Below are 17,453 nucleotides of genomic sequence, written 5' to 3'. Positions count from 1 at the left end.
ATTGCTTTTGAAAATATTTCTATTAACATCATAATATTCATCATCCTTTACATATAAAGACATTTAACTTTTACCCTTTTGCTGAGCATTAAGCTTGTTTCCAGCTTTTTATTTTTATAAGTTTTATAAATTTTATTTGCATCTCTTATTTTCTTAGAATATATCTCTAATACTGAATTACTGATCTCTAATAGTTGAATTACTGGGTGCTGAGGAGGAAATATAATCTAATCGTTAATGACTTCAGCTCTTGTTCGCTTTGTTTCCTGCTACCCGTGTGACCATAAACAAGATGAATAACCTCCCTAAGCTTCAGTTTCCTTATTTTAGTATAGAGAAATTTAGTTCATGTATATTCATATACCTATGAATAGAACAAGTAATTAGAGCAATGGCGAATCTAAATAAATGCTATTATTTTGTACATTCCAAAAATAGTTGATGCAAGTATTCGCAAAAGACAGGTAAATTTTTTTTCCATTTATTTTTATTAGTTGGAGGCTACTTTTTTTTTTAAATCAACATGTTTATTTTTTTTTCCATTTATTTTTATTAGTTGGAGGCTAATTACTTTACATCATTGCAGTGGTTTTTGTCATACATTGAAATGAATTAGCCATGGATTTACATATATTCCCCATCCCGATCCCCCCCTCCCACCTCCCTCTCCACCCAGTCCCTCCGGTTCTTCCCAGTGCACCAGCCCCTGAGCACTTAAGACAGGTAAATTTTACCTGTGTACACTTACAACTTCAGTGATGAGAACACTTCATCAGATTATAAAATTTTCAGTTAGAAAATGAACACGCAGTTGATTTCACAACATTGGCACCAATTTGAAGCAACTCTACAACATCTGCTTGGGAGAACTGTGAAAATATTTTCTTCTGTGAAACAATAAGAAAACCAAAGAAATAATGGCGCATATTTACATTAATACCTACAGGGCATTGCTTAAAAGCGTCCATGTCAAGCACGGACAGAGAGGTAGAGGGTAGTTTCCTTTACTCTAGGGAAACGCAGGCGGAGCCCATCTAAGGTTTTGGACTGCTGTTCGGTGTAGCAACAAAGTGCAAACTGCAAGAAAAAGAAAAAACCCAGTGGGCCTCCACTAGTTTTAATAAGTTAAGCTGTTCCAAAGGAGTGTCTTTCGGGGAGCGTAAGTGGTTAAGTTTTAGCTTCTTCCATTCTTCCCGGATGTCCTGGAAATTTTAGTTCATTGGCTCCTTTCAGGGGGTCTCAGTTCTCTCCGAGAAGCTTCCCCGTCTCCCTGGCAACCTGAGCTGCCACCAATTGCAGCTGAGAATTGGTGGTCACGTGGCCTCGGTCGCTTCCCGAGAGGAGGCAACATGGCGGCCCCGGCAAGCCCTAGATGCGGGGTTTGAATTACTATACTTGTAGCAGCGGCATCCCTGCTCATGGCGTCTCTGCCGTTGTGCGGTGCGGTTCGGAGCCCAGAGGGACTCCCTGGAGACCCTTCTTCACAAGAAGAAGATCAGGATTATGATCCTGAAGATCCGGTCAGCGACTCGGGTTCATACTCCCCTACGAGTACAGACTCCAAGTAAGGTTCTCGAAGAGGGACAATTAAATCCATCCTTTCTGTCCCGAAAGTGTACTCATGGGCTGGGGAGACTTCGAGAGTGTTGGCGTGGTAGAGAATGAGTGTTTGGGGTTCTCTAAGTGGGGGTTATTTGCACCAGGTTTCAGCTGTGCGATAGTGTGAGCAGAAATGACTTGTTACTGTATACACTCTTTGTTATTGTAGATTTTAAGGAGGAGGCTCTCTGGTGAGTTTGTGATATATCAGAGTATATCTGCTAGAGTGTTCACAAAATTCTGTTCTGTCGCAGTGTATTCTTGCTTTGGTGTCATGATCTTTGTGACTTTAATCTTATTAGTATATAGAGTGAAGGGGACACCTTCTGCGTTTGGTCAACTATTTAAATGACGTAGGTTTTTTTGCCGTTATAAAACTGAATAGATATACAAAAGAAAGTAGATCAACCCCAGCCTCACCATCGAGAATAACTTCTGAACTTTTTGGGGGGTATTTCTGCTGTATTTTAGCTTTTGGGGGGTATTTCTGCTGTATTTTCCTATGAACTTCCATGGTTTTCTTGTTTTCTATTTTGTGTCATAATGTAATTTTTAAATACAGAATATCTTAAGTATTATTTTCTACTTTCTTATCCCTAAAAATGATGCAAAGTTATTATTGTTCACAGTACCCAATGCTGCTTCAGTTTTGAAGGCATTTATCCCTTACTGCTGTGAATTGGGAGAAGGCAATGGCAACCCACTCCAGTACTCTTGCCTGGAAAATCCCATGGACGGAGAAGCCTAGTGGGCTGCAGTCCATGGGGTCGCGAAGAGTCGGACACGACTGAGCGACTCCACTTTGACTTTTCACTTTCATGCATTGGAGAAGGAAATGGCAACCCACTCCAGTGTTCTTGCCTGAAGAATCCCAGGGAAGGCAGAGCCTGGTGGGCTGCCGTCTATGGGGTCGCACAGAGTCGGACCTGACTGAAGCGACTTAGCAACAGCAGCAGCTATGGATTGAGAACTTTTTGGAAAGGTCAAGTAAAGTAATCAGTGTTAGCTTGAAACAACCAGCTGTGAAACTGTTCTGGTGCCAAAACATCAATCAGTGACCGCCATATATAGTCATTCTTAGAATGACATTTTATATGTATTTCAAAATAACAGGAGTATTTAACGTGTATTTAGGGGTATTAGTTACTTGGCAATTATTTTCACCCATAGGTATGTAAAACATTTTTATCATTATCTTTAAAAAGCAGGAGGAGAAAACCATCACTACTGGCTGCTTAAATGTATTCTAGAGGCTTAATTAGGACAGATTATATTCTGGAAGATTAACAAATTAAAGGATATCAAACACTTTGTGTAATCTTCTACTGTGGTCATTTAAAAAATAATTTAAAAATTCATGGTTGTCAAGCCAGGTTGCTTGAAGGAAAGTATGGATTATGTGGAACCTTCTTTGGTCTTGCTGTAGGAGCCATAGACAATGTGAGATTCAAACTCTTGGTTTCTCTATTTCTTAGAATCACACACTTTTAGTCCAGAGAGCATCTATAATTTTCTTGAAGTCACACAGTTGAGTGTTGTCAGTGGAGAAATTTAGGAGACCTGTTTTCAAAGGGGGTGTGTTGATTTTGATGAATGAATAAATGAGCTAGCCCTGTTGCCTGGGAAGTGAGCAAGCTAAGGACCTTGTGTTAGAAAATGTGTTATTTCAAAGCATTTTGTGATTCAGAGAGTTGGACAAGACTGGAGCGACTTAGCATGCATGCATGCATATATTCTTGCCTGGAGAATCCCAGGGACAGAGGAGCCTGGTGAGCTGCTGTCTGTGGCGTCGCACAGAGTCAAACATGACTGAAGCAACTTAGCAGCAGCAGTGTGATTCAGAATACATGTATATATGTATTATATTTTAGTTTTTTTCTTTAATGGCCTTTAAGTTTTCTGTATCAGTCATTTCCTGATCACTCCATAATCCCAGTGTCTTTAACATCCTAATAATAAGACTACAGGAAATCTTGAATGTAAACTGTTTAGCTGGTCTATATTTCAAGTCCTACCAAGAAACAGATTTTATGGCTATCATTTCTTGGTGTTTAGAACGTACGAGTTGATATACTGACCTGACCAGGTAGACTTCTGTCTGTTTTTTCCTTAAGATATTTAAGGTGCAGAGTCACCAGTGCAAGAGATGGCCTTCCCAGCTTGGACAATACACGGGAACACGTGGATCACAGATGTAGGGATGTGAACCTAAGCTTTCTCATCAAAGCTAAGAGATATGAATTGCTTTTGTCTTTCATTGCCTACATGGAGGTTATTGAGGAAGTTACACCACTTACTGATTCACATAAAGTGTCCTGAACTTTCAAGTTTCCAGTTAATTTCTGCATATTCTTTCTGGAAATTGTCATTGTTTCTGGCATGCTTTGAAACTGAAAACCAGTTTGAGCTGCAAGTTATTGTCAATACAGAATAAGTTTATCATTTTTTTAGAGAAGATGTCTTTAAGGTACATTCTGGTTATAGTACTTTTAATAGGTACTTACAAGAGGAAATTTTTAAATTAGTGCATTACCTCCTAACCTGGCATATTGGCTAGTCCCTGAGGAAGCTTCAGAGGTAATACTGGAGGGTGAGTTGGGTTGAGGGAACCATTGACTAGTTTTCAGTCCTGAAATGACAGAAATACATTTACTTGCAATAACTCCATGTTTCTTTGCTTTGGTTTACAGTTATCCAACTCATTGAAGCCACATTGGTTTGTGTTGGCCAAATTACCAGTTTTCATAAAATTGACCTAGATTTTTGATTTTTCGAAGTGAATTGTTTATTGTTGTGAATTTTAAAACCTTGACTGATGGGGAGAAAACAGGATACTTTTTTTTTTTTTTCTTTAACTGAACAGTCTTTTACTAATCAATGTCTATGATACATGAAGGGGATAAAATATTTTTGGCCCATATCTTTTTTTTTTTTACACTTTAGTAAAGATACTTGGAGTTTTGAACATCTCACATTTTGCTGTTCATATCCTCTTTAGGTAATCTGTTACTATCCCCCTTGATATCTAATTTTCCAGCACTTTATTTTTTTTTTCCATTTATTTTTATTAGTTGGAGGCTAATTACTTTACATCATTACAGTAGTTTTTGTTATACATTGAAATGAATTAGCCATGGATTTACATGTATTCCCCATCCCAGTCCCCCCTCCCACCTCCCTCTCCACCCGATCCCTCTAGGTCTTGCCAGTGCACCAGGCCCGAGCACTTGTCTCATGTACCCAACCTGGGCTGGTGATCTGTTTCACCCTAGATAATATACATGTTTCAATGCTGTTCTCTTGAAACATCCCACCCTCGCCTTCTCCCAGAGTCCACAAGTCTGTTCTATACATCTGAGTCTCTTTTTCTGTTTTGCATATAGGGTTATCGTTACCATCTTTCTAAAGTCCATATATATGTGTTAGTATACTGTAATGGTCTTTATCTTTCTGGCTTACTTCGCTCTGTATAATGGGCTCCAGTTTCATCCATCTCATTAGAAGTGATTCAAATGAATTCTTTTTAATGGCTGAGTAATATTCCATGGTGTATATGTACCACAGCTTCCTCATGCACTCGTCTGCTGATGGGCATCTAGGTTGCTTCCATGTCCTGGCTATTGTAAACAGTGCTGCGATGAACATTGGGGTGCACGTGTCTCTTTCAGATCTGGTTTCCTTGGTGTGTATGCCCAGAAGTGGGATTGCTGGGTCATATGGCAGTTCTATTTCCAGCTTTTTAAGAAATCTCCACACTGTTTTCCATAGTGGCTGTACTAATTTACATTCCCACCAACAGTGTAAGAGGGTTCCCTTTTCTCCACACCCTCTCCAGCATTTATTGCTTGTAGATTTTTGGATAGCAGCCATCCTGACTGGCGTATAATGGTACCTCATTGTGGTTTTGATTTGCATTTCTCTGATAATGAGTGATGTTGAGCATCTTTTCATGTGTTTGTTAGCCATCTGTATGTCTTCCTTGGAGAAATGTCTGTTGAGTTCTTTGGCCCATTTTTTGATTGGGTCATTTATTTTTCTGGAGTTGAGCTGGAGGAGTTGCTTGTATATTTTTGAGATTAATCCTTTGTCTGTTGCTTCGTTTGCTATTATTTTCTCCCAATCTGAGGGCTGTCTTTTCACCTTGCTTATAGTTTCCTTTGTTGTGCAAAAGCTTTTAAGTTTCATTAGGTCCCATTTGTTTATTTTTGCTTTTATTTCTGAAATTCTGGGATGTGGGTCATAGAGGATCCTGCTGTGATTTATGTCGGAGAGTGTTTTGCCTATGTTCTCCTCTAGGAGTTTTATAGTTTCTGGTCTTACATTTAGATCTTTAATCCATTTTGAGTTTATTTTTGTGTATGGTGTTAGAAAGTGTTCTAGTTTCATTCTTTTACAGGTGGTTGACCAGTTTTCCCAGCACCACTTGTTAAAGAGGTTATCTTTTTTCCATTGTATATCCTTGCCTCCTTTGTCGAAGATAAGGTGACCATAGGTTCGTGGATTTATCTCTGGGCTTTCTATTCTGTTCCATTGATCTATATTTCTGTCTTTGTGCCAGTACCATACTGTCTTGATGACTGTGGCTTTGTAGCAGAGTCTGAAGTCAGGCAGATTGATTCCTCCAGTTCCATTCTTCTTTCTCAGGATTACTTTGGCTATTCGAGGTTTTTTGTATTTCCATACAAATTGTGAAATTATTTGTTCTAGTTCTGTGAAAAATACTGTTGGTAGTTTGATGGGGATTGCATTGAATCTCTAGATTGCTTTGGGTAGTATAGCCATCTTGACAATATTGATTCTTCCAATCCATGAACACGGTATATTTCTCCATCTGTTTGTGTCCTCTTTGATTTCTTTCATCAGTGTTTTATAGTTTTCTATGTATAGGTCTTTTGTTTCTTTAGGTAGATATACTCCTAAGTATTTTATTCTTTTTGTTGCAATGGTGAACGGTATTGTTTCCTTAATTTCTCTTTCTGTTTTCTCATTGTTAGTATATAGGAATGCAAGAGATTTCTGTGTGTTAATTTTATATCCTGCAACTTTACTGTATTCATTGATTAGCTCCAGTAATTTTCTGGTAGAGTCTTTAGGGTTTTCTATGTAGAGGATCATGTCATCTGCAAACAGAGAGAGTTTCACTTCTTCTTTTCCTATCTGGATTCCTTTTACTTCTTTTTCTGCCCTGATTGCTGTGGCCAAAACTTCCAAAACTATGTTGAATAGTAGTGGTGAGAGTGGACACCCTTGTCTTGTTCCTGATTTCAGGGGAAATGCTTTCAATTTTTCACCATTGAGGGTGATGCTTGCTGTGAGTTTGTCATATATAGCTTATATTATGTTGAGGTATGTTCCTTCTATTCCTGCTTTCTGGAGAGTTTTAATCATAAATGGATGTTGAATTTTGTCAAAGGCTTTTTCTGCATCTATTGAGATAATCATATGGTTTTTATCTTTCAATTTGTTAATGTGGTGTATTACATTGATTAATTTGCAGATATTAAAGAATCCTTGCATTCCTGGGATAAAGCCCACTTGGTCATGATGAATGATTTTTTTAATATGTTGTTGGATTCTGTTTGCTAGAATTTTGTTAAGGATTTTGGCATCTATGTTCATCAGTGATATTGGCCTGTAGTTTTCTTTTTTTGTGGCATCTTTGTCTGGTTTTGGAATTAGGGTGATGGTGGCCTCATAGAATGAGTTTGGAAGTTTACCTTCTTCTGCAATTTTCTGGAAGAGTTTGAGTAAGATAGGTGTTAGCTCTTCTCTAAATTTTTGGTAGAATTCAGCTGTGAAGCCATCTGGTCCTGGGCTTTTGTTTGCTGGAAGATTTCTGATTACAGTTTCGATTTCCTTGCTTGTGATCATTTTGTTAAGATCTTCTATTTCTTCCTGGTTCAGTTTTGGAAAGTTATACTTCTCTAAGAACTTGTCCATTTCTTCCAAGTTGTCCATTTTATTGGCATAGAGCTGCTGGTAGTAGTCTCTTATGATCCTTTGTATTTCAGTGTTGTCTGTTGTGATCTCTCCATTTTCATTTCTAATTTTGTTAATTTGGTTCTTCTCCCTTTGTTTCTTAATGAGTCTTGCTAATGGTTTGTCAATTTTGTTTATTTTTTCAAAAAACCAGCTTTTAGCTTTGTTAATTTTTGCTATGATCTCTTTAGTTTCTTTTGCATTTATTTCTGCCCTAATTTTTAAGATTTCTTTCCTTCTACTAACCCTGGGGTTCTTCATTTCTTCTTCCTCTAGTTGCTTTCGGTGTAGAGTTAGGTTATTTATTTGACTTTTTTCTTGTTTCTTGAGGTAGGCCTGTAATGCTATGAATCTTCCCCTTAGCGCTGCTTTTACAGTGTCCCATAGGTTTTGGGTTGTTGTGTTTTCATTTTCATTCATTTCTATGCATATTTTGATTTCTTTTTTGATTTCTTCTATGATTTGTTGGTTATTCAGAAGCGTGTTGTTTAGCCTCCATATGTTTGAATTTTTAATAATTTTTTTCCTGTAATTGAGATCTAATCTTACTGCACTGTGGTCAGAGAAGATGACTGGAATGATTTCAATCTTTTTGAATTTACCAAGACTAGATTTATGGCCCAGGATGTGATCTATTCTGGAGAAGGTTCCGTGTGCACTTGAGAAAAAGGTGAAGTTGATTGTTTTGGGGTGAAACGTCCTATAGATGTCAATTAGGTCTAGCTGGTCCATTGTGTCCGTTAAAGTTTGTGTTTCCTTGTTCATTTTCTGTTTAGTTGATCTATCCATAGTTGTGAGTGGGGTATTAAAGTCTCCTACTATTATTGTGTTACTATTAATTTCCTCTTTCATACTCGTTAGCGTTTGCCTTACATATTGCGGTGCTCCTATGTTGGGTGCATATATATTTATAATTATTATATCTTCTTCTTGGATTGATCCTTTGATCATTATGTAGTGTCCATCTTTGTCTCTTTTCACAGACTTAATGTGAAAGTCTATTTTATCTGATATGAGTATTGCGACTCCTGCTTTCTTTTGGTCTCCGTTTGCGTGGAATATTTTTTTCCAGCCCTTCACTTTTAGTCTGTATGTGTCCCCTGTTTTGAGGTGGGTCTCTTGTAGACAGCATATATAGGGGTCTTGCTTTTGTATCCATTCAGCCAGCCTTTGTCTTTTGGTTGGGACATTCAACCCATTTACATTTAAGGTAATTATTGATAGGTATGGTCCCGTTGCCATTTATTTTGTTGTTTGGGGTTCACGTGTATACCACCTTTCTGTGATTCCTGTCTAGAGAAGATCCTTTAGTATTTGTTGAAGAGCTGGTTTGGTGGTGGTGAATTCTCTCAGCTTTTGCTTGTCTGTAAAGCTTTTGAGTTCTCCTTCATATCTGAATGAGATCCTTGCTGGGTAGAGTAACCTAGGTTGTAGGTTATTCTCTTTCATTACTTTAAGTATGTCCTGCCATTCCCTTCTGGCCTGAAGGGTTTCTATTGATAGATCAGCTGTTATCCTTATGGGAATCCCTTTGTGTGTTATTTGTTGTTTCTCCCTTGCTGCTTTTAATATTTGTTCTTTGTGCTTGATCTTTGTTAGTTTGATTAATATGTGTCTTGGGGTGTTTCGCCTTGGGTTTATCCTGTTTGGGACTCTCTGGGTTTCTTGGACTTGGTTGGCTATTTCCTTCCCCATTTTAGGGAAGTTTTCAGCTATTATCTCCTCGAGTATCTTCTCATGGCCTTTCTTTTTGTCTTCTTCTTCTGGGACTCCTATGATTCAAATGTTGGGGCGTTTCACATTGTCCCAGAGGTCCCTGAGGTTGTCCTCATTTTTTTTTATCCTTTTTTCTTTTTTCCTCTCTGCTTCATTTATTTCCACCATTTTATCTTCTAACTCACTTATCCTATCTTCTGTCTCTGTTATTCTACTCATGGTTCCCTCCAGAGTGTTTTTGATCTCATTTATTTCATTATTAATTTTTAATTGATTTTTTTTTATTTCTTCTAGGTCCTTGTTAAACATTTCTTGCATCTTCTCAATCTTTGTCTCCAGGTTATTTATTTGTAACTCCATTTTGTTTTCAAGATTTTGGATCATTTTTATTATCATTATTCTAAATTCTTTTTCAGGTAGATTCCCTATTTCCTCCTCTTTTGTTTGACTTGGTGGGCTTTTTTCATGTTCCTTTAGCTGTTGGGTATTTCTCTGCCTTTTCATCATGTTTAGATTGCTGTGTCTGGAGTGGGCTTTCTGTATTCTTGTGGTCTGAGGTTCCTTTTTATTGTGGAGGTTTCACCCAGTGGGTGGGGTTGGACGATTGGTTTGTTAAGGTTTCCTGGTTAGGGAAGCTTGTGACAGCGTTCTGGTGCGTGGAATTGGATTTCTTCTCTCTGGAGTGCAATGGAGTGTCCAGTAATGAGTTTTGCGATGGGTCTATGTGTTAGGTGTGACTTTGGACAGCCTGTATGTTGACACTCAGGTCTATGTTCCTGCGTTGCTAAAGAATTTGCATGGTATGTCTTGTACTGGAGCTTATTGGTTCTTGGGTGGTGGTTGGTTTTGGTGTAGGTATGGAAGCTTTTGGATGGTCTCTTATTCCTTAATGTTCCGTGTAGTCAGGAGTTTTCTGGTTTTCTCAGGATTTGGGCTCAAGTCTCCTGTCTCTGGATTTCAGTTTTATTCTTCCAATAGTCTCAAGGCTTCTCCAACTATACAGCACTGATAATAAAACTTCTAGATTAATGGTGAAAAGATTCTCCACCGTGAGAGACAACCAGAGAGGTTCACAGAGTTACATGAAGAATAGGAGAGGGAGGAAGGAGATAGAGGTGAGCAGGAGGAGAAAAAGGGGACTCAAGAGGAGAGAGACAGATCTACGCAGTTATCTGTTCCCAAAGTGTTCTCCGTAGCCCAGACACCCACAAAGGTTCACAGAGTTGGATTGGGAAGAGAAGGGGAATGGAGGAAATAGAGGTGTTCTGAGGTAGAAAACAGAGAGTCAAAAGTGGGAGAGTATCACCACACTCCTGAATAGAAATGGGAACTGAATATTGGATTCTTAAATGACCAAAATTTATATCACATACTACTGAAAAACAAAGATTGAAAATCTAGTGTAGAGGTTAGACTCTTTGAAATACAATATTTAAAAACAAAAACAAAAACACAAAAAATTTAGAACTGTATATGAAGTTCGGTTTAAAAATAGGGTTTCTCTCTCTCTCTTTTTTTTTTTTTTTTGGCAAGGTTATAGTGAAATGAAAATGAAAGTTAAGGAATAATAGAGGAGTATTAGAGGACTCTAAAAGGAAATAGGAGAGAAAAACAAGAAAAAGGAAAAAAAAAAATTTTTGTTTTTTTCCCCTAATTAAAAAAAATCGTAAAAATATATGAAAATGAAAGTTGAGGAGTAATGGGGGAGTAATAGGGAATTATAAAAGAAAATAAAAGAGAAAAAATAAAAAATAAAAAAAAAAGGAAAGAAAAAAAATTTTTTTAATTAAAAAAAATATGTACATATATATCTAGGAATTTCTCTGGGGTTGTTGCGGTCAGCGTAGGTTCAGTTCAATTTCAGATAGCTCCTCTTTCCAGCTTACACTTCTCGATATCTGTAGGCCCCTTCCCGTGTAGTCGGTGTTACCTTCAGGGATTTTAATCTGTTGCACTGGTCCTTTCTGAAGCGGTTCCCTTTGTTTATTTGGCTTCTGTTTGCCGTCTCTTTGGTGTCTAATTTCCGCCCTGACACAGGCGGGCGGAGGTGATCTCTTATTTAGGTTCGCTAGTTCAGTTCAGTCCTGCTACGGGGAGGGCGGGGCGCTGCAGACAGACACCGCTCTGTGTGGGTAGCGCTCACCGTGTTCCGGCCACACTGGGTTTACCCCACTCACGGGTGTCTGTGCTTTTGCCGTCTACACTGCTCAGGCTCCCGGCTGCTCTGTATGGAGCGGGCCCCGCGTTGAGTGCGGTTCCAGTTTTCGGGTACTCCACAAAAGCGCAGATTCGGTTGCTCCTGAGTTTTGTGCCTTCCCCGGCCTGAGCGGCCCAGGCAGCCAGAGGCTTGGGCGTATTCTCCCTAGGTGCGGCGCGCCTTTTCCCTCCGGCGTCGAGCGGCCCAGGCAGCCAGAGGCTTGGGCGCACTCTCCCGGGTGCAGCACGGCTTTTCCCTCCGCGGCGAGCGGCCCAGGCAGCCAGAGGCTTGGGTGCAATCTCCCCGGGTACGGCGCGCTTTTTCCCTCCGCGGCCCCAGCACGCACCGCCAGTCGGGTCTCAGGAAGTCTTTAGCTAGAACCCGGAGGCCTGTTTGCAGTGTGGGAGGGGGTGGCTTCTCAGGGGCTGAGTTTGCCCTTTTCCCCTCCCCCCTGCCTCTTACCTCCAGCGGGGATGGGCCGGCTCTTCTCTGGAGATTCTCAGTCCCTTTGTTTTGCGAACCACTGGCAGTGTGTTCGGGCCAGTTAATTTTGTCCCTTGCTATCCCACAGTTTAAAAAAGCTCCCTCCGATTGCTCTCAGGGTCTTCGGGCCGGCCCTCACCCTAAGCAATGCCCAACAGGATACTTTAGAAAGAGAATTCAGCTATAGAAAGCTAAGCAATGACCACTGAAAATAAGAATGACTGGAGAAGAGAAATATGTCCTTTAAATTTTTTTTCTGGGATATTTTAACATCTTTATTGAAGTGTAACTGACGTATAATAAATCGTATGATTTAAAGTGTACAATTTAGTAAGTTTTGACATGTATACATCTGCCAAGATAATGAACATATCCTTGTCTTCCAGAAGTTTCCCCGTGTGCCTCCCCAGTACACTCATGCCTGCCTCACTCCTTACAACCACTTACCTGCTTTCTGTAGTGATAGATGAGTTTGTACTTCCAGAGTTTTATAAAAATGGACTCTCTTTTTTGTCTAGCTTCTTCTACTCAGCGTACTTATTTTAATTTCATCAAGTTTTCTCTGGTTTTTAGGAATTCAGAATTAATTCTTGGTTGTAACTTATTAGTTTACAAGATGTTTCAAGAGCACTATATTCTAAGGGGCAAACACTTAAAAGAGAAAATAAAGGCTGAATGTATAAGCGTTTCTATCTCTTTGGAAATGAAACCTTTGTGTGGCTGCCTTAGAAAAGACATGCTTTTCTTTAAGATAAAAACTATCTTCCTGGTAACTGGGAAACTTTATGGGCCTTTATCTTTTTTAGCTTTTATTTTAAAATTGGAAATATTAGGATAATTCTGTTAGGGCAGTGTAACTACTATGTGTGATGCTATATAGTGGTTGGATGATACATGGCATTATACATTTGTCTAAACCTATAGACTGTACAACACCAAGGATAAACAGTAACGAAAATTGTGAATTTGGGGTGATTATGATTATCAGTTTATCAGTTGTAATAAATGAACCACGCTGGTGAAGGATGTTGATAGTGGAGGAGGTCATGCATGTCATGGGGAGGGAGTATATGAAAAGTCGCTGTACCTTCTGCTCAGTTATGCTGTGAACCTGAAACTGCTCTAAAAGTCTGTTAAATCATTTTTCTACTCAAAAGCTTGATGTCCTCCCAAATAAATTCCAGATTCCTGAGGATGCTTTTTAAAGCTATTTTAGATCTGTTCTTTAGCCTCTCAGACCCATCTTTGATGAACTTCCTTTAAGTCACCTTTATTCCTGCTTGTCTTAACTCTGGCCACTAATTAAAAAATATTCTAGGGAATTCCCTGGTGGTCCAGTGGTTAGGACTCCATGCTTCCACTGCAGGGGGCACAGGTTCAATACCTAGTTAGAGAACCAAGATCCCACAAGCCATGAAACATAGCAAAAAAAAAAAAAAATCCTAAACTGAGTGGTATATAAACAGTAGAAATTTATTTCTCACAGCTCTGGAGACTGGAAGTCCAAGGTCAGGATATCAACATGGCCAAGTTCTGGTGAGGGCCCTCTTCCAGGTTACAGACTGCACATTCTCATTGTATTCTCACATAGTAGAGAGGAGAAGCAAGTTCCCTGGGGCTCTTCTAAGGGCATTAATTCCATTCATGAGGGCTCCACCCTGGCGACCTCATCTAATTCTAATTACATTCCAAGGGCCCCACCTCCTGATATCATTGCACTGGGGGGTTAGTGTTTCAAAATATGAATTCTGGGGGAACATAAGAATTCAGTGCATAATATTACTACACTGAAATAGTCACCCATTCTCATTCCTACAATGTTCTTTTACTCCTTCTATACTTTATACATTGTTGTCTCTGTTTGAAATAACTTTTCTTCCTGTCTCTACTTGTCATCATCATTCAAGGTCCCATTTAAGTGCTGCTTTCTCCTGGAACCTTAATTGATCCTTTTTAGACTTAATTGTGGATCACAACAAACTGTGGAAAATTCTTAAAGTGATGGGAATACCAGACCACCTTACCTGTCTCCTGGGAAGCCTGTATGCAGGTCAAGAACCAGACAGTTAATTGATTCAAAATTGGAAAAGGAGTACATCATGGCTGTACACGTTGTCACCCTGCTTATTTAACTTATATGCAGAGTACATCATGCAAAATGCCAGGCTGGATGAATTACAAGCTGGAATCAAGATTGCCAGGAGAAATAGCAGCAACCTCAGATATGCAGATGACACTACTCTAATGGCACAAAGTGAAAAAGAAGTAAAGAGCCTCTTGACGAGGTTGAAAGAGGAGAGTGAAAGAGCTGGCTTGAAACTCAACATTAAAAAAGATTATGTCATCTGGCCCCATCACTTCCTGGCAAATAGAAGAGGCAGAAGTGGAAGCAGTGACAGGTTTTATTTTTTTGGGCTCCAGAATCACTGCAGATGGGACTGCAGCCTTGAAATTAAAAGATGCTTGCTCCTTGGAAGAAAAGCTATGACCAACCTAGACAGCATATTAAAAAGCAGAGACATTACTTTGCCAACAAAGGTCCATATAGTCAAAGCTATGGTTTTTCCAGTAATCGTGTATGGATGTGAGAGTTGGACTACTAAGAAAGCTGAACACCAGAGAATTGATGTTTTTGAACTGTGGTGCTGAAGTCTCTTGAGAGTCCCTTGGACAGCAAATAGATATAACCAGTCAATCCTAAAGGGAATCAACCTTGATTATTCATTGGAAGGACTGATGCTGAAGCTGAAGGTGCAATACTTTGACCACCTGATGTGAAGAGCTGCCCATTGGAAAAGACCCTGATGCTGGGAAAGGTTGAAGGCAAAAGGAGAAGAGGGCTCAGAGGATGAGATGGTTCGATGGCATCACCAACTCAGTGGATGTGAATCTGAGCAAACTCCAGGAGATAGTGAAGAATAGAGAGAAGCCTGGCATGCTGCAGTCCATGGGGTCACACAGAATCATACACAACTTAGCAACTGAACGATAACAAGATTTGATTTCTCCAGTAACAGTTTTTCTCCTGCATTGTTGTTGTTTAGTCACTAAATAGTATCTGACTCTTTGTGACCTCAAGGCCAGCTCCTTGGTCCATGGGATTTCCCAGGCAAGAATACTGGAGAAGGTTGTCAGTTCCTTCTCTGGGCAGTCTTCCTGACCCAGGGATCGAACCCATCTCCATTGCAGGCAGAGTCTTTTACTGCTGAACTGCCAGGAAAGCCCTTGTTTTCTTTATAGTAGTTTTCATTCCTCACTTTTGGCACTTGTGTTTGAGCTAGATGAAGAGCTGTCTGTCCACCTGACATCTTTTAAAAGCACAGTAAAGGTCTAGCAGAAACCGATTTGCTGGTCTGTGATTCCAGTTCTACCAGAGTTAGATCATATCTTTAACTTAGTGCACTGTAGACTTGCGCCTTTTAGCTGAAGTATTGGGATAGGGGATGGGGTCATTATTAGCACAGTTCCAGTGGAGATGTGTTCCTGATGTAAAGAGTTGTTTCATGCAACAAGTTCACAGTTGTTAGTTCACTGACTCATCCCTTCTCCTCTGTTGTGCTTCACATTTGTTCCATTGGTGGTTGTGGCTGAACCAGAAGGAACACCATCAGCCCACCCCAGGTTCCCCACCTTCTCAAGCTGCCTTAACAGCTAGCACAGATTTTAACCATTAAAATCATTGTTTCCTTTTAGAAAACAAGCAGAAGACTTTGGAGATGAAAATTTAGATATTGCTGGTAGACAGAACGTAGAAATGAAAACAGAAGAGCATTGCGCAGACCAGTCCTTTCTGAACCAAGCCCCAGGTGGAATCCGTGATAATTTGTCATGTTGCTTTTATTTTGTGTGGCTTTCCTCTGTCCCTAGACTTGTCCTTCTGTAACTATTAGCACTGTGTAACTACATAGCTGCATGTATTGGCTACCTAGGTAAAGCACACTGTGCTTTTCCCACTAAAAAGAAAAAAGTATAACATAAGAGGTTTGAAATTGTAGCCAAAATCTGTTTTCCTTAAGGAAATGTGCCGTGAGGGCTGGCTGTTTCATAACAGTTTTTCACAGCCAGTTTTTCTCGTTCTTGTGGTGACCAAGGAAATGCTGATGCTATTTCGCTTGGTGAAAAATGCTGACATTAATGCAGCTAAGGATCTGAGAGATTCGATAACTTAGAAGAAGAAAAAAGATGTGGTATCAACATGGAATTCTTGAATACATCAGTAATTGAGCAACTTATTAGTATTATCTAAAGTTTGTTTTCTTTAATATATTTCTGTTACAGCTTATGTAACCAAACTAGATTATCTGCAAATTAGCAAGTTTTTCTCTAGGAAGAAGGCCTCTGCCCATATTTACCACATCATTTAGAGTTTGAACCCAGTTGATGTGCCATCAAACTTTGCAGGCCAACTATAAATACACAGTTATTTCTGTTTAGAGCAAAGCAGAATAAACGAAGAATCTCATTGAAAGACATTTGCACAATAACAGCTTTGCAGCTTGCACCATAGGATCTCAGAAAAAGAGATGAAAGGATATTTATGTTAATATTGATTACTGTGACCCATATATCATAAAAATCTTAATTAAAACTGGTAGACTTAAAAATGAATCTTTTATTTTGGAATAAATTTATGTTTACAGAAAAGTTGCAAAGGTAGTACAAAGAGTTTCTGTAAATTCCTCACCCAGTTTTTCTCTGATGTTAACTTTTTACACAAATATGGTACGTTTGTCAAAACTAAGAAATCAACATTAGTACAGTCCTATTATTAACTAAACTCCTGACTTTATTCAGATTTCACCATTCCTCTGCTTAAGTCCTTTTTCGGTTCCCAGATGCAATCCAGAGTATCACATGGCATTAGTCATCCTGTCTCCTTAGTTCCCTCTAGTCGTGACAGTTTCTCAGTCCGTCCTTGTTTTTCATAGCCTCAGTCACTTGGTTAAGGTGGTGACTGCCAGATTTCCTCACTGTGAAGCTGCCGTATTTCACTTCCCGTGCTGTCTTCTTTGGAAGCATGAGTCCAGTGCACACTAAAGAGGAAGAAAGACTAAGCTCCATCTCTTAGAGTGGGGTGTATCTACATACAATACTGATTTCACTATTAGTGAATAGTTGCAATGAAAAGTTGGGGTTTCTTATTGTTTTTAGTACACCTCATTCATTATAATCGAACTAGTTTGAGAGTGTGGTCTTTCCACCTCTGTAAACTTTCTGGCATGTTTATCAGTTATACTCTTGATGTTTTTGTGATAGGAATTGATCACCTGTAGCAGAAATAAGGAGGGCTTTTCCTGTGGCTCATTGGTAATGAGTCTGCCTACAATGCAGGAAGCTGCAGGAGATGTGGGTTCTATCCCTGAGTTGGGAAGATTCCCTGGAGGAGGGCATGGCAACCCCCTCCAGTATTCTTTCCTGGAAAATCCCCATGGATAGAGGAGTCTGGCAGTCTACAGTCCACAGGGTCACAAAGAGTCGG

At 39.5% G+C, this 17,453-nt stretch overlaps 1 protein-coding gene across 2 annotated transcripts in view; it reads left to right on the top strand.

The window, feature by feature from the left end:
• The first annotated feature begins 1,305 nt into the window (after positions 1-1,305).
• The window catches only part of INTU (inturned planar cell polarity protein), a 97,967-nt gene continuing 81,819 nt past the window's right edge, over positions 1,306-17,453 (top strand). For both annotated transcript variants that reach the window (XM_020916676.2, XM_020916668.2), the window contains exon 1: positions 1,306-1,564. In XM_020916676.2, coding sequence (XP_020772335.2) covers positions 1,419-1,564 — 146 coding nt within the window. In that variant the 5' untranslated portion in view covers positions 1,306-1,418. The remainder of the gene's footprint in view (positions 1,565-17,453) is intronic.

Source organism: Odocoileus virginianus, chromosome 12, assembly GCF_023699985.2.
Source record: "Odocoileus virginianus isolate 20LAN1187 ecotype Illinois chromosome 12, Ovbor_1.2, whole genome shotgun sequence".
NCBI lineage: Eukaryota > Metazoa > Chordata > Mammalia > Artiodactyla > Cervidae > Odocoileus > Odocoileus virginianus.
This window is presented reverse-complemented; position numbering and strand designations above follow the sequence as displayed.